General features: G+C 47.5%; 1 protein-coding gene across 2 annotated transcripts in view; it reads right to left on the bottom strand.

Annotated features, from left to right (window-relative positions):
• SHQ1 (SHQ1, H/ACA ribonucleoprotein assembly factor) overlaps positions 1-25388 on the bottom strand; it is a 216751-nt gene that overhangs the window by 167007 nt on the left and 24356 nt on the right. For both annotated transcript variants that reach the window (XM_063941032.1, XM_063941031.1), the window contains exons 3-5: positions 22014-22078; positions 20074-20196; positions 14543-14700 (exon numbers count right to left, since the gene is read on the bottom strand). In XM_063941032.1, coding sequence (XP_063797102.1) covers positions 14543-14700; positions 20074-20196; positions 22014-22078 — 346 coding nt within the window. The remainder of the gene's footprint in view (positions 1-14542; positions 14701-20073; positions 20197-22013; positions 22079-25388) is intronic.

Genomic DNA, 25388 nt, shown 5'->3' with positions numbered 1-25388 from the left:
ACAAAAATAAAACCTGGTATCCTGTAATTTGATAACACAGCATATATAGTATAGCAAGCATCAATACTTATTAGTAGCAGCAAATGATGGACATATTAACAAAATCCCCTAAAACGATATAACCACCTGTGCTTCAGATGGTAATATAGCACTTGTAATTAAAAAAAGGGCTCCTTGCTGGGAGCTCCACATGTGGGTTAATTAGACGTATAGGCTCATAAGATGATTTTATGGATTTAAAAGTCCATCCGTGGTGTGAATATAAACAGTTCACCTTTGTTTTGTCCACTTTATAATATCTGCTCCCAATACTTATTCCGTATTTTAGAAAAGGCTTTTTACGGGTGATTTTAATTAGCACAATTCCGTGCACAGCACAATGACATTTAAGCATGGAACGCTATTTTGACAGTCTCGTATTGTGCTTACCCCAGCCTCTGCTGATTGCAATTATTCGGTATTTCCTTTGAAAATGTTGGGCGCCGGCTGCCCACGCCGCTTGACTGCGGCACCGAAGGGATGAAATAAAGCAGAATGTATTAGTGAACTGAACGCTCGGAACCGCTCACTTGCAGTGATATAGCGGGAGCCGTCAGAGACGTGCCTGTAGCTGGAGCCGTTCGAAGACGTGCTTGTAGTCTCTGGTGGTGGAGAGAAGCAGGATACCAGACAGGATACTGGGAGGAATGCTTGACGCGTTTCTCAGCCTCAATCCTGGGGCTGTTTCATCAGATACATTCTGCTTTATTTCATCCCTTCGGTGCCGCAGTCAAGCGGCGTGGGCAGTTCACCAATACATTCTGCTTTATTTCATCCCTTCGGTGCCGCAGTCAAGCGGCGTGGGCAGCCGGCGCCCAACATTTTCAAAGGAAATACCGAATAATTGCAATCAGCAGAGGCTGGGGTAAGCACAATACGAGACTGTCAAAATAGCGTTCCATGCTTAAATGTCATTGTGCTGTGCACGGAATTGTGCTAATTAAAATCACCCGTAAAAAGCCTTTTCTAAAATACGGAATAAGTATTGGGAGCAGATATTATAAAGTGGACAAAACAAAGGTGAACTGTTTATATTCACACCACGGATGGACTTTTAAATCCATAAAATCATCTTATGAGCCTATACGTCTAATTAACCCACATGTGGAGCTCCCAGCAAGGAGCCCTTTTTTTAATTACAAGTGCTATATTACCATCTGAAGCACAGGTGGTTATATCGTTTTAGGGGATTTTGTTAATATGTCCATCATTTGCTGCTACTAATAAGTATTGATGCTTGCTATACTATATATGCTGTGTTATCAAATTACAGGATACCAGGTTTTATTTTTGTGATTATCATATATATATATTTTTAATAAATTGTATAATACTTTCAATGACAGCGCTTCTTTGTTTTTTACCATTGTCCATGATTTTTTGAGGTTCAGCACCTCAAATTGAGAAGCTGCAGTCAATGTAAAGTATAGTTGTCTCATAGCCAATTTTACTAGCGCTCACTTGTTTTATTTTTTCTTCTGTTGCCAGCAGGTCTCACTGAAAATAACAAATTCTAAGACTATAACTTTCTAAGAGCTCAGGAGAGCCCCTAGTGTGCATCCAACCTCGGCCGGGCACGAAATCTAACTGAGGCTTGGAGGAGGGTCATAGTGGGAGGAGCCAGTGCACACCAGGTAGTCTAAGATCTTTCTAGAGTGCCCAGCCTCCTTCGGAGCCCGCTATTCCCCATGGTCCTTACGGAGTTCCCAGCATCTACTAGGACGTTAGAGAAAAAGACATTTCATACACTTTAAATGAAGCCGCTGCGGCCGCTATACTTAATCCACAACCTACGTACTTATTACTCCATTAGCGTACAGAGTCCCGTACCGTGTACGGACTTTGCGTACAAACGCCGCGGTGACTGTACAAAGTACACGCAGCGCGTACACACCCAAAGATACACCGTGAACCCTTAACAGCTATGCATGCGATAGTAATACACTTTAAACCTTAGCAGGGAAAGGAAAACACGACACCAGATTGTATTTAAACTGCTGGGTTCCGACACCACAACATATTATTACTGAAAGGGGGTTACAATAACAAAGCAATACAATACAAGAGAATGGCTACAGTCAATGGTACATACTTGTTTGGATTTCGCCGTGCTACCCAGTCTGGTCCTCGGTCATCTAGATAGATAACTTTGAGAGTCTTGTGTGACCAGGCCTGCAGCTGGCTCCTTTTATACAATCTTCCAAAACTTAACACAATGGATACTGTAATCTCTTTGTCCATTGGACACAGGGATTGTCATTTACAGTACAGGAGAGGTCATAGGTTGGTTTGAATAGGTGGGCGAAGTCTGTTCAAGATGCACTTGTGGGTGGTCTCCTCTGGGTTCCCGCCGCATACCTAATGTACAGTAAATACAGTTTATCTCTATATTCTGCTCCTGCACAAAACTTTTCGTAGGAACGTGCGATCTTCTGCAAACCAACACCGGAATATTACTCTTAAAATAACCTACAGCTGGATACCAAACACCACCTTATAACCTTGTTCTGTCCCCTCCTATGCTGTAAAGGTGAATCCCTTTGTTCTGATACCATTTAAACTGTTGTAATTTGCTGATGTGGTGCGGGGAGACTATGGGGTATATGCAATTGCGGTCGAATTGCCGACAAAGTCGAAAAACGGGGCATTTTCAACAAAAAAAACATGTCGAATTGGATTCGACAATGCAATACAGTACTTTTCGACAAAAAAACGGCCGTTTCAGATTCGACTTTTTCAAATTCGACATGTCTGCACTGTTAAAAATGCGGCTTTTCAACAAAAGTATATTCAATTGAAGAATGTCGATTCGACAACAGTGCTTTTCGACAGTAATTTCGTTAATTTCATTCCGCCTCACTTTGCTGGCGGAATCTAATAAAAAAAAATTAAAACATGTTTTTTTTTGTGTTTTTTTTATTGCTAATAGCATATCTATTTATATTAGAAGGGATTATGTACTTGTTTTGTCTATTAGGAGACACAAGTATTATTTATAGATTTTTTAAAAGAATATTTTTTTTTTAACTGACTAAAATAGAGAGAGCATGGTTTTCAGTGGGAAGGGGTGGGAATGGGTTAAAATCACGAAAAAAAAATGCATGGGATCCCCCCTCCTAAGCATAACCAGCCTCGGGCTCTTTGAGCCGGTCCTGGTTGTAAAAATACAGGGGGGAAAATGGACAGGGGATCCCCCGTATTTTTAGAACCAGCACCGGGCTCTGCGTCCGGGGTACCCCGGCCAGGGGTGACTAGTTGGGTATTTAATGCCACGGCCGCAGGGACCGGTATAAAAGTGTCCCCCGGCTGTGGCATTATCTCTCCAGCTAGTGGAGCCCGGAGCTGGTTCAAAAAAAATACGGGGTACCCCTACGCTTTTTGTCCTCCGTATTTTTTGCACCAGGACCGGACGCAGAGCCCGGTGCTGGTTCTAAAAATACGGGGGATCCCCTGTCCATTTCCCCCCAGTATTTTTACAACCAGGACCGGCTCAAAGAGCCCGAGGCTGGTTATGCTTAGGAGGGGGGACCCCACGCAATTTTTTTCTGTGTTTTTTAACCATTTTTGCGCCGTCGGAAAAGTTGAATCCAGGATGCACTTATCCGTCAATTGGTCCGTTTTTCGACAGCGGGACTGTCGAATCAGTTTTTTATTGAATATGTCGAACTCCGGCACCCGCCGGCCGGAATTCGACGGTCGAATTGTGTCGAATTTAAAAACGGGCGAAAAAAAGCCGCAATTCGCCCGGAATTGCATATACCCCTATGTGTACATTGTGCACTATTTGGATTAAATATGTAATGTGTTTTGATGGCTTTTCCATGCGTTCACAAACTCTACCGTAAATATCCATACCACGCGCTAATGCGCAGGACCGCGGGAGCGACCATACGCAAATTGTGAATATGCGCACGCACAGCAGAACAAGTATACGCACGGAGGCCATCTGTGAGTAGTTTTTACGTGATGTGTGTACTGCAATATTTTTCGACTTTGACAATATATATATATATATATATATATATAACATACATATAAGCGGATTGTCCGGAACCTTCGAGTCCCTAGTGACATTAATGTGTTCTGAATATGTATGACCATGTACTGAATGCCCCAGTTGTGGATCTACCAGGAAACATTATGGTCGACAGAAAACCTAGTATTCGTCGACAGCAGGGAGTAGTAACCAGGCAAAATAACATTCTTGCAACCCAGAGGGGTCCGAGGGAAGTATACATAAAATAAGTTTAATAACACTCCCCCACATGTACTACCATGTCTGTGCTCGAGCTACAGGCCCATGGAACTGTACCCTACATATACATATAAATATATATACAGGTATAAATAAGATTTTACTCACCGGTAAATCTATTTCTCGTAGTCCGTAGTGGATGCTGGGACTCCGTAAGGACCATGGGGAATAGCGGCTCCGCAGGAGACTGGGCACAACTAAAGAAAGCTTTAGGACTACCTGGTGTGCACTGGCTCCTCCCACTATGACCCTCCTCCAGACCTCAGTTAGGATACTGTGCCCGGAAGAGCTGACACAATAAGGAAGGATTTTGAATCCCGGGTAAGACTCATACCAGCCACACCAATCACACCGTATAACTCGTGATACTATACCCAGCTAACAGTATGAAATATAACTGAGCCTCTCAACAGATGGCTCAACAATAACCCTTTAGTTAAGCAATAACTATAAACAAGTATTGCAGACAATCCGCACTTGGGATGGGCGCCCAGCATCCACTACGGACTACGAGAAATAGATTTACCGGTGAGTAAAATCTTATTTTCTCTGATGTCCTAAGTGGATGCTGGGACTCCGTAAGGACCATGGGGATTATACCAAAGCTCCCAAACGGGCGGGAGAGTGCGGATGACTCTGCAGCACCGAATGAGCAACCTCTAGGTCCTCCTCAGCCAGGGTATCAAACTTGTAGACTCTTGCAAAAATGTTTGAACCCGACCAAGTAACAGCTCGGCAAAGTTGTAAAGCCGAGACCCCTCGGGCAGCCGCCCAAGAAGAGCCCACTTTCCTCGTGGAATGGGCTTTTACAGATTTAGGGTGCGGCAGTCCAGCCGCAGCATGTGCAAGTTGAATCGTGCTACAGATCCAGCGAGCAAAAGTCTGCTTAGAAGCAGGAGCACCCAGCTTGTTGGGTGCATACAGGATAAATAGCGAGTCAGTTTTCCTGACTCCAGCCGTCCTGGAAACATATACTTTTCAGGGCCCTGACTACGTCCAGTAACTTGGAATCCTCCAAGTCCCAAGTAGCCGCAGGCACCACAACAGGTTGGTTCACATGAAAAACTGATACCACCTTAGGAAGGAATTGGGAACGAGTCCTCAATTCCGCCTTATCCATATAAAATACAGATAAGGGCTTTTGTATGACAAAGCCGCCAATTCTGATACACGCCTGGCCGACGCCAAGGCCCACAGCATGACCACTTTCCACGTGAGGTATTGTAGCTCCACGGATTTAAGTGGCTCAACCCAATGCGACTTCAGGAAATCCAACACCCCGTTGAGATCCCACGGTGCCACTTGAGGCACAAACGGGGGCTGACTATGCAGCACTCCCTTAACAAACGTCTGAACTTCAGGCAGTGAAGCCAGTTCTATTTTGGAAGAAAATCGATAGAGACGAAATCTGGACCTTAATGGAACCCAATTTTAGGCCCATCGTCACCTCTGACTGTAGGAAGTGCAGAAATCGACCTAGCTGAAATTTCTCCTTTGGGGCCTTCCTGGCCTCACAGCACGCAACATATTTCCGCCATATGCGGTGATAATGGTTTGCGTTCACTTCTGTCCTAGCTTTAAATAGCGTAGGGATAACTTCCTCCGGAATGCCCTTTTCCTTCAGGATCCGGCGTTCAACCGCCAGGCCGTCAAACGCAGCCGCGGTACGTCTTGGAACAGACAGGCCCCCTGCTGCAGCAGGTCCTGTCTGAGCGGCAGAGGCCATGGGTCCTCTGAGATCATTTCTTGGAGTTCTGGGTACCAAGCTCTTCTTGGCCAACCCGGAACAATGAGTATAGTTCTTACTCTATTCCTTCTTATTATTCTCATTACCCTGGGTAAGAGAGGCAGAGAAGGGAACACATACACCGACTGGTACACCCACGGTGTTACCAGAGCGTCCACAGCTATCGCCTGAGGGTCCCTTGACCTGGCGCAATATCTTTGTAGCTGTTTGTTGAGGCGGGACGCCATTATGTCCACCTGTGGCCTTTCCCAACGGTGTACAATCATTTGGAAGACTTCTGGATGAAGTCCCCACTCTCCCGGGTGGAGGTCGTGTCATCTGAGAAAGTCTGCTTCTCCGTTGTCCACTCCGGGAATGAACACTGCTGACAGAGCTAACACATGATTTTCCGCCCATCGGAGAATCCTTGTGGCTTCTGCCATCGCCATCCTGCTTCTTGTGCCGCCCTGTCGGTTTACATGAGCGACCGCCGTGATGTTGTCTGACTGGATCAGCACCGGCCGGTGTTGAAGCAGGGTCTAGCCTGACTTAGGGCATTGTAAATGGCCCTTAGTTCCAGAATATTTATGTGTAGGGAAGTCTCCTGACTTTTCCATAGCCTTGGAAGTTTCTTCCCTGTGTGACTGCCCCCCAGCCTCGAAGGCTGGCATCCGTGGTCACCAGGACCCAGTCCTGTATGCCGAATCTGCGGCCCCCTAGAAGATGAGCACTCTGCAGCCACCACAACAGCGACACCCTGGCCCTTGGAGACAGGGTTATCCGCCGATGCATCTGAAGATGCGACCCGGACCACTTGTCCCACAGATCCCACTGGAAGATCCTTGCATGGGACCTGGCGAATGGAATTTCTTCGTAAGAAGCTACCATCTTTCCCAGGGCTCGCGTGCATTGATGCACCGACACCTGTATTTGTATTAGGAGGTCTCTGTCCAGAGACGACAACTCCTTGGACTTCTCCTCCGGGAGAAACCCTTTTTATCCTGTTCTGTGTCCAGAACCATACCCAGGAACAGTAGACGCGTCGTAGGAACCAGCTGCGACTTTGGAATATTCAGAAACCAGCCGTGCTGTTGTAGCACTTCCCGAGATAGTGCTACTCCGACGAACAACTGCTCCCTGGACCTCGCCTTTATAAGGAGATCGTCCAAGTACGGGATAATTATTTCGGCCATTACCTTGGTAAATACCTCGGTGTCGGGGACAGACCAACGGCAACGTCTGGAAATGGTAATGACAATCCTGTACCACAATTTTGAGGTACTCCTGGTGAAGAGGGTAAATAGGGACATGCAGGTAAGCATCCTTGATGTCCAGTGATACCATGAAATTCTCCAGGCTTGCAATAATCGCCCTGAGCGATTCCATTTTGAACTTGAACCTTCGTATATAAGTGTTCAAGGATTTCAATTTTAGAATGGGTCTCACCGAACCGTCTGGTTTCGGTACCACAACATTTTGGAATAGTAACCCCGGCCTTGTGGAAGGAGGGGTACCTTGATTTCACCTGCTGGAAGTACAGCTTGTGAATTGCCGCCAGTACTACCTTCCTCCGAGGGCAGCAGGCAAGGCTGATGTGAGGTAACGGCGAGGGGGAGTCGCCTCGAACTCCAGCTTGTATCCCTGTGATACTACTTGCAGAACCTAGGGATCCACCTGTGGGCAAGCCCACTGGTCCCTGAAGTTTTCCGAGACGCGCCCCCACCGCACCTGTCTCCACCTGTGGAGCCCCAGCGTCAGGTGGACTCAGAGGAAGCGGGGGAAGATTTTTGATCCTGGGAACTGGCTGTCTGGTACAGCTTTTTCCTTCTTCCCTTGCCTCTGCGCAGAAAGGAAGCGCCTTTGACCCGCTTGCTTTTCTGAAGCCGAAAGGACTGTACCTGAAAATACGGTGCTTTCTTAGGCTGTGAGGAAACCTGAGGTAAAAAAATTTCTTCCCAGCTGTTGCTGTGGATACGAGGTCCCAGAGACCCTACCCAAACAATTCCTCACCCTTATAAGGCAGAATCTCCATGTGCCTTTTAAAGGCAGCATCACCTGTCCACTGCCGGGTTTCTAATACCCTCCTGGCAGAATGGACATTGCATTAATTTTGGATGCCAGCCGGCAAATATCCCTCTGTGCATCCTTCATATATAAGACGACGTCTTTAATATGCTCTATGTTAGCAAAATATTATCCCTGTCTAGGGTATTAATATTATCTGACAGGGTATCAGACCACGCTGCAGCAGCACTATTTATGCTGAGGCAATTGCAGGTCTCAGTATATAACCTGAGTGTGTATATACAGACTTCAGGATAGCCTCCTGCTTTTTATCAGCAGGCTCCTTCAAGGTGGCCGTATCCCCAGACGGCAGTGCCACCTTTTTTGACAAACGTGTGAGCGCCTTATCCACCCTAGGGGATATCTCCCAACGTGACCTATCCTCTGGCGGGAAAGGGTACGCCATCAGTAACTTTTTAGAAATTACCAGTTTCTTATCGGGGGAACCCACGCTTCTTTACACACTTCATTCATTCATCTGATGGGGGAACAAAACACTGGCTGCTTTTTCTCCCCAAAAATAAAACCCCTTTTATGTGGTACTTGGGTTCATGTCAGAAATGTTTAAACACATTTTTCATTGCCGAGATCATGTAACGGATGTTCCTAGTGGATTGTGTATATATCTCAACCTCGTCGACACTGGAGTCAGACTCCGTGTCGACATCTGTGTCTGCCATCTGAGGTAACGGGCGTTTTTTGAGCCCCTGATGGCCTTTGAGACGCCTGGGCAGGCGCGGGCTGAGAAGCCGGCTGTCCCACAGCTGTTACGTCATCCAGCCTTTTATGTAAGGAGTTGACATTGTCGGTTAATACCTTCCACCTATCCATCCACTCTGGTGTCGGCCCCACAGGGGGCGACATCCCATTTATCGGCCTCTGCTCCGCCTCCACGTAACCTTCCTCATCCAACATGTCGACACAGCCGTACCAACACACCGCACACACACAGGGAATGCTCTGACTGAGGACAGAACCCCACAAAGTCCTTTGGGGAGACAGAGAGAGATTATGCCAGCACACACCAGAGCGCTATATAATGCAGGGATTAACACTATAACTGATTGATTTTTCCCCCAATAGCTGCTTGTATACATATATTGCGCCTAAATGTAGTGCCCCCCCTCTCTTTTTAACCCTTTGAGCCTGAAAACTACAGGGGAGAGCCTGGGGAGCTGTCTTCCAGACACTGCACTGTGAAGAAAAAATGGCACCAGTGTGCTGAGGGAGATAGCCCCGCCCCTTTTTCGGCTGACTTTTCTCCCGCTTTTTTATGGATTCTGGCAGGGGTAATTTATCACATATATAGCCCTGGGACTATATATTGTGATGATTTGCCAGCCAAGGTGTCTTATATTGCCCTCAGGGCGCCCCCCCCAGCGCCCTGCACCCATCAGTGACCGGAGTGTGAGGTGTGCATGAGGAGCAATGGCGCACAGCTGCAGTGCTGTGCGCTACCTTGTTGAAGACAGAAGTCTTCTGCCGCCGATTTTCCGGGACACTTCTTGCTTCTGGCTCTGTAAGGGGGCCGGCGGCGCGGCTCCGGGAACGAACACCAAGGTCGGGTCCTGCGGTCGATCCCTCTGGAGCTAATGGTGTCCAGTAGCCTAAGAAGCCCAAACTACCACCTGTTAGGTAGGTTCGCTTCTTCTCCCCTTAGTCCCTCGCTGTAGTGAGTCTGTTGCCAGCAGATCTCACTGTAAAATAAAAAACCTAAATATACTTTCTTTCTAGGAGCTCAGGAGAGCCCCTAGTGTGCATCCAGCTCAGCCGGGCACAAGATTCTAACTGAGGTCTGGAGGAGGGTCAAAGTGGGAGGAGCCAGTGCACACCAGGTAGCCCTAAAGCTTTCTTTAGTTGTGCCCAGTCTCCTGCGGAGCCGCTATTCCCCATGGTCCTCACGGAGTCCCAGCATCCACTTAGGACGTCAGAGAAAGGTAGTTACAACATGTTAATTTACACCCAGTAATAACAGTTGGTGCCAACAGGGTCACCCACTTACTACTGTATTTCCCATACAGTGTTTACTTTTTTCAAGCATACAACTACCGACCTGCTGATACTGCATCTACTGAATCAAGTACCAACAGGCGTCGGCGATGCCGACGGTGATCCCCACAGCTGGTTGTGTCGACATATGTGGACTAAAATGCTATAGTGGATATATCTGACGGAACACACAGAGATATATGCACAACACAATGAATACATGACCATATCTAAAATAGTGCTATATTTCCTCTATATAGCACTAAAACATTGTGCCCCCCCCTCGTTTGCACTGTATACATTGCTTTTGGCGGGGACATTGAGAAAATGACGCTGAATCCAGTTGTGAGGGCTAAGCCCCGCCCCTTCTCGGCGCACTTCAGCCCCGCTAATAAAATTGCTTTTTATGCTGGCAGGGGTCCGTATACAGTGCCTATGCACTGTATACATGCTTTGCCAGCCTTATTTGAGGTATATATTGCCAACCAGGGCGCCCCCCCCCTGCGCCCTGCACCCTTGTAAAGCCGTTGGTGTGTGGAAGCAATGGCGCGCAGCGCGACCACTGCTATATACTGGCGGGGGTATCGTACACGGTGCCCGGGCACCGAACATGCATCTTATGCCAGTGGATAGACCATCAGTAACTTGCTGCCCAGGGCGCTCCCCCCCAGCGCCCTGCACCCTGTGAGCGCCGTTGGTGTGTGGGAGCATGGAGCGCAGCGCGACTGCTGCGCTGTACCTCCATTACTGAAGTCTTCTGATCTTCACATACTCACCCGGCTTCTTTCTTCTGGCTTCTGTGAGGGGGGTGACGGCGCGGCTCCGGGAACAAGCAGCTAGGCGCACCAAGTGATCGAACCCTCTGGAGCTAATGGTATCCAGTAGCCTAAGAAGCAGAGCCTTTAACTCACAGAAGTAGGGCTGACTTCTCTCCCCTCACTCCCACGCAGCAGAGAGCCTGTAGCCAGCAGGTCTCCCTGAAAATAAAACCTAACATTAAGTCTTTCAGAGAAACTCAGGAGAGCTCCCCCAGTGTGTATCCAGTCACTCCTGGGCACAGAATCTAACTGAGGTCTGGAGGAGGGGCATAGAGGGAGGAGCCAGTTCACACCCATTCAAAGTCTTATAGTGTGCCCATGTCTCCTGCGGATCCCGTCTATACCCCATGGTCCTTACGGAGTCCCCAGCATCTTCTAGGACGTATGAGAAAGATATTTGCCCTAGCACATCAAGAGTAGTGTTCATTCTAGCACCCTGCACCTTTCAAATCCTGTGCAGTTCGTCTTTCCTGCCTGGGGTGTTGCTCTCTGCTCTATTGCTTCTCAGCACACACAGAAGAGAGTGACACCCCAGACAGGTAAGAGGAACTGCACGGATTTTGAAAGGTGCAGGGTACTTGAATAAACCCTAAAGAGGATGGATGGGGATGGTGTTGGGAGTGTCCAGGCAAGTAATAATGCGCCAGTAATAATTTCTTTTTTATTTTATTTTTTTATGAACAACTCTACAAGAGTACTTTAGATAAAAGTTAATGCTTGGTAATGACTAGCATGTATTCTACAATGTTATATTGCAATTTGACCACTAGGGGCTGTGTCTTGCAATTTTACGAGGCTCGCTGTGCAGAGAAAGAATCTCCATGTACAATTCTTTGGAGCTAGAGTATTATTCTTTATTATTAGGTTATTGAATGAAGACATATCGAATGGCTTTTGACTGGGATATACAAACCACTGACAGAGAGAAAATCTTCTGTATTCCAAAGTGATTTACTTGTACTCCTAAGTCGTTTTATTGCTTTTGCAAGTGAAGTGCAGCTCGGCTGTGTTTAATAAAATCACTGGAGGTTCTGCAGCAAAGGTACAAATGGAAGGAGCACGAAAGCAGTGCGGCCGGGATCTCTGCACAAAGCTCTTTCTAGAGAGTCCACTGTTACAAGTCACATCATTTAGGAGTCTTATTATAGTTCTCAAGTTCACAACCAGTGTTAATTGCAAATTATACTAAATTGACTAACAGGAAACAGACAATAACAGCAGAGCTTTGATCTAATAAATGAATGCTACACAGCAGAAATTTTTCCCAAGCCTCCCCAGGCACGATGACGCCTCTTCTCCCTCACATCCTCCCTTATAGCGTGCTTCTAAACCGATATGCGTGGACATTCAGTGGTGGCAACAGTGGAGTGCCATGTACTTACCCTGTGCGCACCGGAATCTGCACAGCTAGTCAGACACAGCAAGTAAGACTAAAGCTGTGAGTGGTTTATAGCCAGAGCTCACTGTAGCCTAGACTGAACTCCGATTGTCTTAAATTCACTATAAAGGAGTACAACTATAGTGCTGCAATCAATCACAGAGGCAGAGTGCTTTCCTTTTTAGTACCAAGTTGTTACAGAGTACTAAGCTCCTGATAGCGCCAGAGAGAGGCGTCACAGAGTAGCAAGCGCCAGAGAGAGGCGTCACAGAGTAGCAAGCGCCAGAGAGAGGCGACACAGAGTGGCAAGCGCCACAGAGAGGCGTCACAGAGTAGCAAGCGCCAGAGAGAGGCGACACAGAGTAGCAAGCGCCAGAGAGAGGCGACACAGAGTGGCAGGCGCCAGAGAGAAGCGTCACAGAGTGGCAGGCGCCAGAGAGAGGCGTGACAGAGTGGCAAGCGCCAGAGAGAGGCGTGACAGAGTAGCAAGCGCCAGAGAGAAGCGTGACAGAGTAGCAAGCGCCAGAGAGGCGACACAGAGTAGCAAGCACCAGAGAGAGGCGTGACAGAGTAGCAAGTGCCAGAGAGAGGCGTGACAGAGTAGCAAGCGCTAGAGAGAAGCGTGACAGAGTAGCAAGAACCAGAGAGAGGCGTGCCAGAGTAGCAAGCGCCAGAGAGAGGCATCACAGAGTAGCAAGCTCCTGAGAGAGGCGTCACAGAGTAGCAAGAACCAGAGAGAGGCGCCACAGAGTAGCAAGCGCCAGAGAGAGGCGTGACAGAGTAGCAAGCGCCAGAGAGAGGCGTGACAGAGTAGCAAGCTCCTGGGAGAGGCGTCAAAGAGTAGCAAGAACCAGAGAGAGGCGCCACAGAGTAGCAAGCGCCAGAGAGAGGCGTCACAGAGTAGCAAGCGCCAGAGAGAGGCGTCACAGAGTAGCAAGCACCAGAGAGAGGCGTGACAGAGTAGCAAGTGCCAGAGAGAGGCGTGACAGAGTAGCAAGCGCTAGAGAGAAGCGTGACAGAGTAGCAAGAACCAGAGAGAGGCGTGACAGAGTAGCAAGCGCCAGAGAGAGGCATCACAGAGTAGCAAGCTCCTGAGAGAGGCGTCACAGAGTAGCAAGAACCAGAGAGAGGCGCCACAGAGTAGCAAGCGCCAGAGAGAGGCGTCACAGAGTAGCAAGCGCCAGAGAGAGGCGTCACAGAGTAGCAAGCGCCAGAGAGAGGCGTGACAGAGTAGCAAGCGCCAGAGAGAGGCGTGACAGAGTAGCAAGCTCCTGGGAGAGGCGTCAAAGAGTAGCAAGAACCAGAGAGAGGCGACACAGAGTAGCAAGCGCCAGAGAGAGGCGACACAGAGTAGCAAGCTCCCGAGAGAGGCGTCAGAGTAGCAAGCGCCAGAGAGAGGCGACACAGAGTAGCAAGCGCCAGAGAGAGGCGACACAGAGTAGCAAGCGCCAGAGAGAGGCGACACAGAGTAGCAAGCGCCAGAGAGAGGCGACACAGAGTAGCAAGCGCCAGAGAGAGGCGACAGAGTAGCTAGCGCCAGAGAGAGGCGACACAGAGTAGCAAGCTCCTGAGAGAGGCGTCACAGAGTTGCAAGCTCCTGAGAGAGGCGACACAGAGTAGCAAGCGCCAGAGAGAAGAGTTTCCCAAGAGAGGCGTCACAGAGTACAGCAGGGGCATGTGCTATCAGGCATAGTACTCTACTCACAACCATGTCCGAGTATAAGAAGGCTAGTGTTTACTCTAGGTGCAGTTACCACAGCTGTGTCTGTACAATGTCCCCCTCACTGATCAGCACCTGCACCTAGAGTGCACATTATTCAGAATCCGAAGAGTCTTATGCACAGCACTGACACACAGCCACCAAAAAGGTGATGAAAACCATGACTCAGAACTGCCACATTCCCAGTGCCTGCCATTTCTTGGCCAATGAGAAACTCGCATGCTGAAGGGTTCGAGGCAGACTCAGTAGTAGCAAATATGACAATCAGTAACCCTCAGCATCGCTTCTGAGCCGATCCTTATGCGCTGGCAAGCCCCAAGCATCAGAAATTCTGGGGGAGAAGTATCAATGCTTGGCGAGAAATAAAGTACCAACCCATCAGCTCCTGTGATTTTTCGAACACAGCCTGTAAACGGACAGACACGGATTGGTTGGTACTTTATCTCTCTTCAGCAATGGTTAAACATATAAGGCAATTCCCTGATATAGCAGAGATATCTGAATAGCTGCTGATTTTGTAAAGACCACTCCTATGCATGTAGAAATCCCGTACCTGCAGGCGGCTGAAGACCCCGACACTTAAATTGGCAAAACCATAACTGCACTGTGAATTAAGGGCACTGGTGGGAACTTCTTCAAAAGGAGTTTGGTCTATTTGCCAGTCAAAGTCCTCTTCATGGTCACTGTCCGCAGGACCCTCATTGGAAGATCCTGAAAATAAGAAAAATGTTAGTGTGAAGTTAGCTGTGTGAAGAAGTGTGGTCATCCAATGCGTTTCAGCCCTAAGGCCTTTCTCAAGGATCTGGCTGGAGAAGGGCGGCTTTTACCTTGGCTACTGCAAACAGCCCCAGAGAGGCAACTGCAGTTATTTTACAGCTGGACATCACAGACCGCAGAGGACAATCTAATGTACAAGGAGGAGTATAGCTCCAGTTATACAAAGAGTAACAGTACCCCATAACATAGGGGTCCTCATAGTGGAAGCATATAAAGGGTAACCACTTAAGGATATAACCTGAAACCTTGAGCACTTGTTATTAATTATTATCTAATATCTCTAAAACACCGTCCCACTTCATCCAGTTTTCATTTATACATATAGACACGCCACCACATACAGTAGTCCACATCCCCTAGGCACACAGGTTAACGCACACAATGGATGCTAAAGAGAAGGCTAGTTTTCCAGCAATGTTTTCCCTACTGTAATACCTAAAAACTCACACAGCCGCACATCGGGGGTCATTCCGAGTTGTTCGCTCGTTATTTTTTTCTCGCAACGGAGCGATTAGTCGCTAATGCGCATGCGCAATGTCCGCAGTGCGACTGCGCCAAGTAAATTTGCTATGCAGTTAGGTATTTTACTCACGGCATTACGAGGTTTTTTCTTCGTTCTGGTGATCGTAATGTGATTGACAGGAAGTGGGTGTTTCTGGGCGGAAACAGGCCGTTTTATGGGTGTGTGCGAAAAAACGCTACCGTTTCTGGGAAAAACGCGGGAGTGGCTGGAGAAACGGAGGAGTGTCTGGGCGAACGTTGGGTGTGTTTGTGACGTCAAACCAGGAACGACAAGCACTGAACTGATCGCACTGGAAGAGTAAGTCTCGAGCTACTCAGAAACTGCACAGAGAAGTCTTTTCGCAATATTGCGAATCTTTCGTTCGCAATTTTGAGAAGCTAAAATTCACTCCCAGTAGGCGGCGGCTTAGCGTGTGCAAAGCTGCTAAAAGCAGCTTGCGAGCGAACAACTCGGAATGACCCCTATCATGTGAGGTTCCTACGGAACCTTACGACAAAGGGAAGATGACCCGTAATATGTTGTATTATCTGCCACGTATTTTACAAAGCCACATTTTATAGAAAACATAGTTTGTTGGGTCGGGTCTATTAGTTAGTCAAAATTTAGACACCAAAATGTTAAGAGGGTCAAAATCTCAACAGTCACAATAAAATAACCCAGCACTGCTAAATGTCACCCTGCGGCTCAGATGCCTGTGACAGCCGGAAGGTTAGGAGAAGCTAAATAGTTACATTTACAAAATACCCCATACATTACAACATAACCAGCCCCGAAACTCTCAGCATTGGCTGGTACTGGAAAATCGTGGGGCAAATTACCAACAGCCAGGGGATAATGCTACGACATGGAGACTCACAGCGTGGGGCCCCCGTGCCATAATGCTAACCAGACCCAACCAGGAGACTTGAAACCTTTGGAAAGTCGGGACACTCCAAAAAATGGGGGGATTATTGGGGATCACACAAAAAATTTTTTTGCAGCGTCTGATTGGCATGCCTACTTGTAGTAGTGTGTTATTTTATTATGACCATCACATTTTGACTCTGTTGACATTTGGTTGTCGATCTTATGACTGTCAGTATTTTAACTGTGTCTACATTTTGACTGTCGACATCTATTTACTCATTGTCGACATTTAACGGAATTGGCTGCGCTATATAAGAAACAGTTAATAAATAAAATAAACTGTCAACCTTATGTCCGTGTCCACAGTTTGATTGTCTAAGCTTTGGCTGTATCACTATTTTGTTGCATTTCTCTAGAGCACATTACTGGTTATTACCAGACTCCTATGGGAGGTCCCTGGGGCCACATATCTCTGTGTAGACTGACATTTACAGTCCTGGAATGTGTGTTCAGCAGTGCTTTTGGTTTGAGCTCCTGAATTAATCCCGTGGGTAAGGATTCTCCTTTAGGGACCAATGCAAGAGCTGTGGAGACGGCCAACCAGGTTCTCTGAAGTCTTGTATTGTATACCTGCGTAGTCGTTTATTGCAAGCATTGGTCACTGGTCCTGCTGCAAACCTGTATACTCAGAAACCTAACTGTGACCAAAACCCCAGCAAGGTATGCACTAAACTAGTCCCATAACCGTAAATCACTTGCGAAGAGGCACACTACATAACAAACACAGAGGGTGATTCGGACCTGATCGCCGGACTGCTAACTTTGCTGTCCTGTGATCATATAGTCGCCGCCCCCAGGTGGAGTGTATATTCGCCGTGCAAGTGTGCAATTCCATGTGTACGTAGAGCTGCAAAAATCCACTATGTGCAGTCTCGGCGCAGCCCAGGACTTACTCCTACAGTGTGATGAGAACAAGCTGATCGGGGCCGTAGCTGACGTCAGACACCTCCCTGAAAACACTTGGGCACGCCTGCATTTTTCCGGACACTCCCAGTAAACGGTCAGTTACCACCCACAAACAGCCTCCTCCTGTCAATCACCTTTGCGAACGCTGTGCGATCAAATTATTCGCACCATCCAGTCACTGACCGGCGATGCCCATTGCTGCTGTCCGACGCACGTGCGCATTGCGGTAAATACGCAGTTACCTACTGATCGCCTGCTGTGAGAAGACGCACAGCAGCGATCGGGTCTGACTCACCCCCGCAACCTTTATCTCTGTCACAGTGCACCGCTGTCAGGCTATGACAAAGGAAAGGAAACCTGTGCTTGGTTTGCCTGCCTGCTGCACGGACGTCATCCTATAAGGCACCATGCAACACAATCCGTCATTTTAACAGCACTGCTTTCTTCTCCGCCAATTTGGCAAACACGCAGGTCCTTCACCCTGCTTATCAATCACTTGCTCGTCCATCTCTTCTAAAACCCAGGCATAACAAAGCATTTACAAGGATTAATGTGCAGAAAAAACTCCTGTTGCCTGTGAATCGGATGTTTACAGCGAACAGGACGGTCCCTGCATGTTTGCTGTATATAAAGAAATGCAGACGGAGATGAGGGGAGTGCTGGGATCACAGCATGCTGCAGTATATTCAAAGCAGGACAGGCAAGACAATTACAAACTGAGTAAATGATACAGCTACTAAGGTGCTGGCGCGAGTGTTAATAGCATGCCGCAGGGGAGAGCTTCCCCCACTGCAACTGCGCATAATTATGCACTGATAAGAGCAATACAAGATAACACCTTCTCTGTGCGTTATAAAGCAATGGAAATAAAAAGCATTTACAGTAAGTTAACTATTTCATTTTTGAATTTGACTATATTACAAAAAAAAATCAATGAAAAATAATGCTGAGTATATTCAATTAAAGTCGGATCCATTCCGACATGTATTTGTCGGAATGGATCCGACAACCCCTATTCAATCTCATCTCAATTCGACTTTTTCAAGTCAAATTGAGATGAGGGACGCAGAGGAAGAGAGGGGGGGAGGGAGGGGGGGGGGGGGGAGCCGCGGGGACAGCCGGCAGGCATACAGGGGAGATTAGCGCTACAGTAGCGCTGCAGGAGGATGTCACACAGCCGCCCGATCTCACGGAAGTGTCCACCCGGCTCCAGCAAGCGTGACCTCACTTGCTGGAGCCGGGTGGAAGCTGCCGTGAGCGGCGCGGCTGTGTGACATCCTGCTGCAGCGCTACTGTAGCGCTGATCTCCCCTGTATGCCCGCGGCTGTCCCCCATCTTCCTGCGGCTCCCCCCCTCTCCTCTTCTCGGGTCCCACATCTCAGTCCGACATCTTTTTATGTCGGACTGAGATGGTCGAAAAGGGGGCCAAAACCTTTTCGACACAAGCCCGTGGATCGGCAGCTATTCCGCCAATCCACATGCTTTTCGACAAGTCGAATTCCTCTACTTGTCGAATAGCATTGAATGGGTCGAATCACGTTTCGACCTTAAAAAGTCGAAAACTGACGTCTTTTCGACAGACGGCAGTTTTCGACACCAATTGAATATACCCCTTTGTATTACGTACTGCTAAATAGGAGTTATTAACGAACATTTTATATGGCAACCTATTCAAGAGATATTCAAGTGGACTTCAAGACAAGGAAATAAAAAAAATGGTAACACATTGAAACCCATCTTAAAAGTACCTCTGAGCCACAAAAGTGTAATTTCAACTTGTTTTACAGTGTTAATCCAAATGCCGCCACAGCTGTTATGTGCTACATGTCACAAAAGCTGTGATTGCAGTCACCTGAGCTGCTGAGACATCACTAGCCCCGCCTCTATAAATTCATCAAGCTACATAGAGCATTTCTGCTGGGCAAGCCTGTTACGCAAAACATTGCATGCTTACTTGGAGAAGGTGAAAAAGGGGTATACTTGACAATAGTAATAATACACTGTATTAACAATCACGTTATTTCAGGTGTATTATTCATCCTAATAATGCACAGCTTTTTATATATAACGGTAATATATGAAAAACAGTTGCTTTATATGCTCTCGAATGGCCTTGTGAGGCTTTTTTTAAAATCTTGGTTTGATCCCGTCTCTCGCTTCTGTTTACTGCTTCATCCTGTGAAGTGGGCCAGTAAGTGCTATAGGAAGCTTTTACTATAATAACTGCTACCTGGTCATACTCCGTTGCAGCGCTAATGTACAACACAAGTATGAACCCGACAACCTACAGCAGGGAAACTCTGACAACCAAGGGACAATACATGTAAACATGTTGAAAACCCTGATTTAACAATCCCAATCGATTTGTGAACCCCATACATTGCAGATTTATTGACACAATAATTTGCAAAACGTCACACTGTCCTAATTGACTGCTGATGTATGAGCCCCTTAAGTTGTTGGACATGAGTTGCAGTGAATTCATTAAGGAATAACCCAACAGACCTATACAATGTATTAAATCTTACAAACAGGCTCATAATAAAGAAAAACTGTTTTTATTTATCACTAGAAGTTAACATTCCTAAAACGCTCACACTTCTTGCAGTGTAAGGGTTAAGTCTGCTATTATTAAAGAGGGGAAAAAAAAGACTTTGTTTTATCAGAGTGGTAATAAATGTTGCAAGTTCTCAAAGAGGGTTATTACTATCTGTACAATAATCCTGGATGATCTGTCTCATCTCCGACACACACAGTGGAAGTCCACGCCGCAGACCCTACCACCCCAACGGTTCCCACTGCCACAACGGAGACAGGGGCTGGGGTTACCAAGCGTATGCCAGGTCCACATCACTAGTCTATGTATAAACCTGAATGCAATTCCACTGTGATGAGGACAATATCTCCCACAATAATCTCAGAGGATAAAAGAGCGGTAATGCTAAATAGAGGAAATATTACACCTTTCTCACCTATCTCTTCAATAAGACGTTTAGTGGTTCTAGCTCCTTTAGGTGCTAAAAGGGACGTCAAGAGGTTCAGGCCCTCAAAATGCTGTCCTGGGGTCTCTTTAGGCACACGGACAGTGAAAATACCTGACAAAAGAACAATATAACGTTATGTGAATTCCATACAAAATATAGCAACTTTACAGAGATATCATAAGTATGAACATGTAACTAAACTATTAGGGGTATAAAAAAGGTTGATTTTCATTGATTTCAGAACGATTAAAATCGATGCTGGGCTTCCAGGGCTAAAACACACATTGGGGTAAATTTACTAAGGTGGGAGTTTTTTAGAACTGGTGATGTTGCCCATGGCAACCAATCAGATTCTACTTAACATTTGTCTTGCTTCTAGAAGATAATAGATACAATCTGATTAGTTGCTATGAGCAACATCACCAGTTCTAAAAATCTCCCACCTTAGTAAATTGACCCCATTTACTAACATTTAAAAGGCCAACATCGCTTGAGATCGATTTCAATCGATCTGAAATCGATGAAAACCACTTAAAATCAACCTTTAGTAAATATACCCCTTGTCTCTTTCATGTACAAGATGAAAGCAGGTATGGTACAGTCTTTATGTTATCCCAAATTGTCACTGTGATAATAAAGGTGGTAGGACAATTCCTGCTATTTAGCAGCCCACCTCCCCTGCAGATGCCTGCAATAGTCTGTAGAGACCGCCACCATAGTTCCAGATACATAAATACATGTAGCAGTTGAATGAATTGCATATGGCATCTGCCAGGCCTGCCTGTCGCATAAAGGATATACCTACAGCGATGAAAGCTTGAACCTCCTGCCCTGCCATAGTATTCTCAGCAATATGCCAGAACTAGCAGACCAAACCAAGCCTTTTCTCTACCCCTAGGAAAAGAGGGAATCACCACCCGGGTTACATGGAACGGATTCTATTCCCTGATGTCACTAGCAATACCACTGTATTCACCAATCTGTCCGCAGAATTTCAGTTGCTATCCAGAAGACAGCAGAGTACGTCAAGCTCTGCCTCCTGCGCCTAGCCAGTGATAGAAGGTACAGTGATTCCACACTGCAAATAATCTTTCTTTGCAACTATGGGACAGATCAGTAACGGCTCTTGCCACGGGCAAGCAGGCTTTTTGCCCGGGCGCCGCCGTGGCAAGAGCCGCTACTCCTGATCCCGGGGACCCCCCCCGCAAAACCCCCTCTCTCCCCAGCTGCCGTGGGCGCCCGCTGCAGCCGGCTCCAGTGACAAATACTAGAGGTCTTAATTGACCCCTAGTGTCTGTGCGGCGCTACTAAAGGAGAGACGTCTCTCCCACAGCAGAGAGGAGCCGGCGGCCGGAGACGGAGGGCAGCGCAGCAGGAGCAGTAAGTATTGTGTGTGGGGGTTTTTTGTGTGTGTGTGTGTGGCGTTACTGGGGCACAACTACTGGGGGCACTGGCACAACTACAAGGGACACAGCTGCGAGGGTCTCAACTACTGAGGACACTGGCACAACTACAAGGGACACAGCTGCGAGGGTCTCAACTACTGGGGGCACTGGCACAGCTACAGGGGGCAAATCAACTGGGGGCACAGCTACAAGGGGCACAGCTACTTGGAGCAAATCTACAGGGGGCACAGCTACTGGGCTCACAGCTATTGGGGGCACAATTACTGGGGGGCACAAGTACAAGGAGATAACTGTGGCCACACCCCTTCCCTATGAAGAAGCCACGCCCCTATTTTTGGGCACGCACCAACACTGTTTTACCTTAGGGGGGACACAGGAAACTTTTGCCCTGGGCGCCACAAGGTCTAGAACCGGCCCTGAGACAGATAACACGCTAAACAGACGTCAATACGTAAAGAATATCACTGATCATTTCAGCTCAGCAACGCAGACTTTTTTGTGCGCTAATGTGAAATTACTTACCATCATCAGCGTTATATGTGGCTTTCTGTCTTCCATCTTCTACAATCCTCCCCGGCAGCGTCAGCCTGCAAGCAGAATTGAAGAGACTTTATAAGTAGGGGGTCCTATTACCTTGGGGAACACCGACCTACCTTTACACAGAATCTCCATGAGACTGCATGCCGCTGAAAGTGTTAATTGAATTATTTTATTGACTGGTCTCTACCTTTAGGCTTTCTCTCCAAGGGGTCTATTCATGAAGCAGTGTGGAGAAGCGAGCCAGTGGAGAAGTTGCCCATGGCAACCAATCAGCTGCTACGTATAATTTTATAGAATGCACTTCATAAACGTTACCTCAACACTAATTGGTTGCCATAGGCAACTTCTCCGCTGGCTCATTTCTCCACACTGCTTCATGAACAGACCCCCAAATTGCTGTAAATGCTAAGTAAGAAATGTACAAAAACGTAAAAAAATTCTAAAATAATAGGTAAGAAAAAAAAAAAAAAGGATTTTAATACCTACCGGTAAATCCTTTTCTCGTAGTCCATAGGGGATGCTGGGGATTCCATAAGGACCATGGGGTATAGACGGGATCCGCAGAAGACATGGGCACTTTAAGACTTTCAAAGGGTGTGCCCTGGCTCCTCCCTCTATGCCCCTCCCCCAGACTCCAGTTTAAGGAACTGTGCCCAGGGAGACGGACATTTCGAGGAAATAATTTATTGTTAAATCACGGTGAGCATCTTACCAGCTCACACCTCAAACATGCCGCAGAACGTGGCATTCAATAGAACCCAGCCAACAGCATGAAGAATTTTCAGCAATATGCTGATAAAACACCATAACACAACCTGTGTGTAACCCTAATCCATAACTGCAGATACAATACGCACTGGGACGGGCGCCCAGCATCCTCTACGGACTAAGAGAAAAGGATTTACCAGTAGGTATTAAAATCTTATTTTCTCATACGTCCTAGAGGATGCTGGGGATTCCATAAGGACCATGGGGTTTATACCAAAGCTCCAAAACGGGCGGGAGAGTGCAGATGACTCTACAGCACTGATTGACCAAACACGAGGTCCTCATCAGCCAGGGTAACAAACTTGTAAAATTTCGCAAAAGTGTTTGAACCCGACCAAGTATCTGCTCGGCAGAGTTGTAATGCCGAGACCCCCCGGGCAGCCGTCCAGAATGAGCCCACCTGTCTGGTAGAGTGGGCCTTCACTGATTTCGGTAACAGCAATCCAGCCGTACTACAGATCCAGCGTGCAATAAACTGCTTGGAAGCAGGAGTCCCAATCTTGTTAGGAGCATCCAGGACAAACAGAGCGTCTGTTTTCCTCAGACGAGCCGTCCTGGCGACATAAATCTTCAAGGTCCTAACTTCATTGAGAGATTTTTACTCAGCGAAGGTGTCAGTAACCACTGGCACCCCAATAGGTTAATTTATGTGAAAAGATGAAACCACCTTTGATAGAAACTGTTGACGAGTCCTCCACCTTGCTCTATCATCATGGAAGATTAAATACGGCTCTTGTTAGACCAGGCCGACAACTCAGACACCCGCCTTGCAGCTAGGGAAGCCAATCCCGGGCCATTTTTTCAATTCCGGGTAACGGGATTGAAAAATGGCCAATCCCGGAATTCCCGGTATTGGCTTTTACCTAGGTGGCCGCCCCCTCGCCCCACCCAGCCCCGCACATATAACTCACCATATACCGGGGGCGGGCGGGAGGGGCACATCCTGTGAACGCTGCTGTCGTCTCCCAGCAGCAGCTAACAGCACAGCGTGACCTCTCACGCTGCGCTGGGGACCCGGAAGCAGGAAGCCGGGCAGCGTCTGAGCGTCCTGTGGACGCTCAACGCTGATCCCTCAATCCCCGGGATTGGAGCTTCCAATCCCAGCCATTTTTGGGCCTAAATCCTGGGACCCTGCCGATCCATATCCCGGGATTGGCCACCATACTTGCAGCTGCTAAGGCCAATAGTATGACAACTTTCCAAGTGAAAATTTTCAGATCTATCTTCCGCAAAGGTCCAACTCAATGTGATTGAAGGGACTGCCACACCACATTAAGATCCCATGGTGCCACTGGGAGCACAAATGGAGGTTGGATGTGCAGCACGCCTTTCACGAAAGTTGAACTTCTAGAAGGGAGGTCCATTCTTTTTGAAAGAAAACTGATAAAGCCGAAATTGAACTTTAATTGAGCCTAACGTTCGGCCCGCATCCACACCTGCTTACCGAAAATGGAGAAACCTTCCTAGCTGAAATTCTTCTGTAGAAGCTTTCTTGGATTCACACCAAGACACATATTTTCTCCAAATACGGTGGTAATGTTCCGCCGTTACTCCTTTCCTAGCCTGAAAAAGTGTGGGAATGACTTCACTGGGAATATCCTTTCACGTTAGTATCCGGCGTCCAACCGCCAAACCGTAGCCGCTGTAAGACTTGATACACGCACAGGCCCCTGCTGTAACAGAGCCTCTCGTAGAGGAAGGGGCCAGGGATCTCCTATGAGTGAGTCCTGAAAATCTGGATACCAAGCCCTTCTTGGCCAGACCAGAACAATGAGGAACGCCTGAACCTCCGTTCTTCTTATGATCTTTAGCATTTTCGGAAATAGTAGAAGCAGAGGGAATACATACACCGACTGAAACACCCACGGTGTCACTAGTGCGTCCACTGCTATTGCTTGATGGTCCCTCGACCAGGAATAAGATCACTGAGTTTCTTGTTGAGACGAGACGCCATCATGTCTATTTGAGGAATTCCCCAAAGACTTGTCACTTCCGTGAAGACCTCTTGACGAAGACTTCTCTCTCCTAGATGGAGAACATGTCTGCTGAGGAAGTCAGCTTCCCAGCTGTCCACTCTTGGAACGAACCTCGCTGACAGAGTGCTTGTATGTTTTGTTCCGCCCAGCGGAAAATCCTTTTGGCTTCTGCCATTGTTGCTCCGTTTTTCGTTTGTAGAAAAACCATTGTAAACGTCCCTTAACTCTAAACCGTTTATGTGGTGACAAGAGTCCTAACTTGACCCTCTTTGTTGGAAAACAGGATTACCCTCCGGGGTATGTGTAGATGGAAACTGGACCACCTGTCCAACAGGTCCCCTCAGAACACCCTGGCCAAAAACCTGCCAAATGAATGGCCTCGTAGGCCGCAACCATCTTCACCAGCAACCGAATGCCTCGAAGGATTGACCCACTTGATGGTTTGACCAGACTCTGGATCATCAGGACCTTTTCCACTGGAAGACAAAAGTGGAACTTCATGAAGGTATGCACGGACGACCAGGTCGCCATTCTACACAGCTGCTCAACAGACACACCCTCCACGAACAGTCCAGGAGGCCCCAACGGCCCTAGTCGAATGATCCCTCAGGGG

The sequence above is a fragment of the Pseudophryne corroboree genome, chromosome 9, assembly GCF_028390025.1.
Source record: "Pseudophryne corroboree isolate aPseCor3 chromosome 9, aPseCor3.hap2, whole genome shotgun sequence".
In the NCBI taxonomy this organism is placed as follows: Eukaryota; Metazoa; Chordata; class Amphibia; order Anura; family Myobatrachidae; genus Pseudophryne; species Pseudophryne corroboree.
The sequence above is the reverse complement of the archived record's forward strand: the minus strand, read 5'-3'. Positions and strand labels throughout refer to the sequence as shown.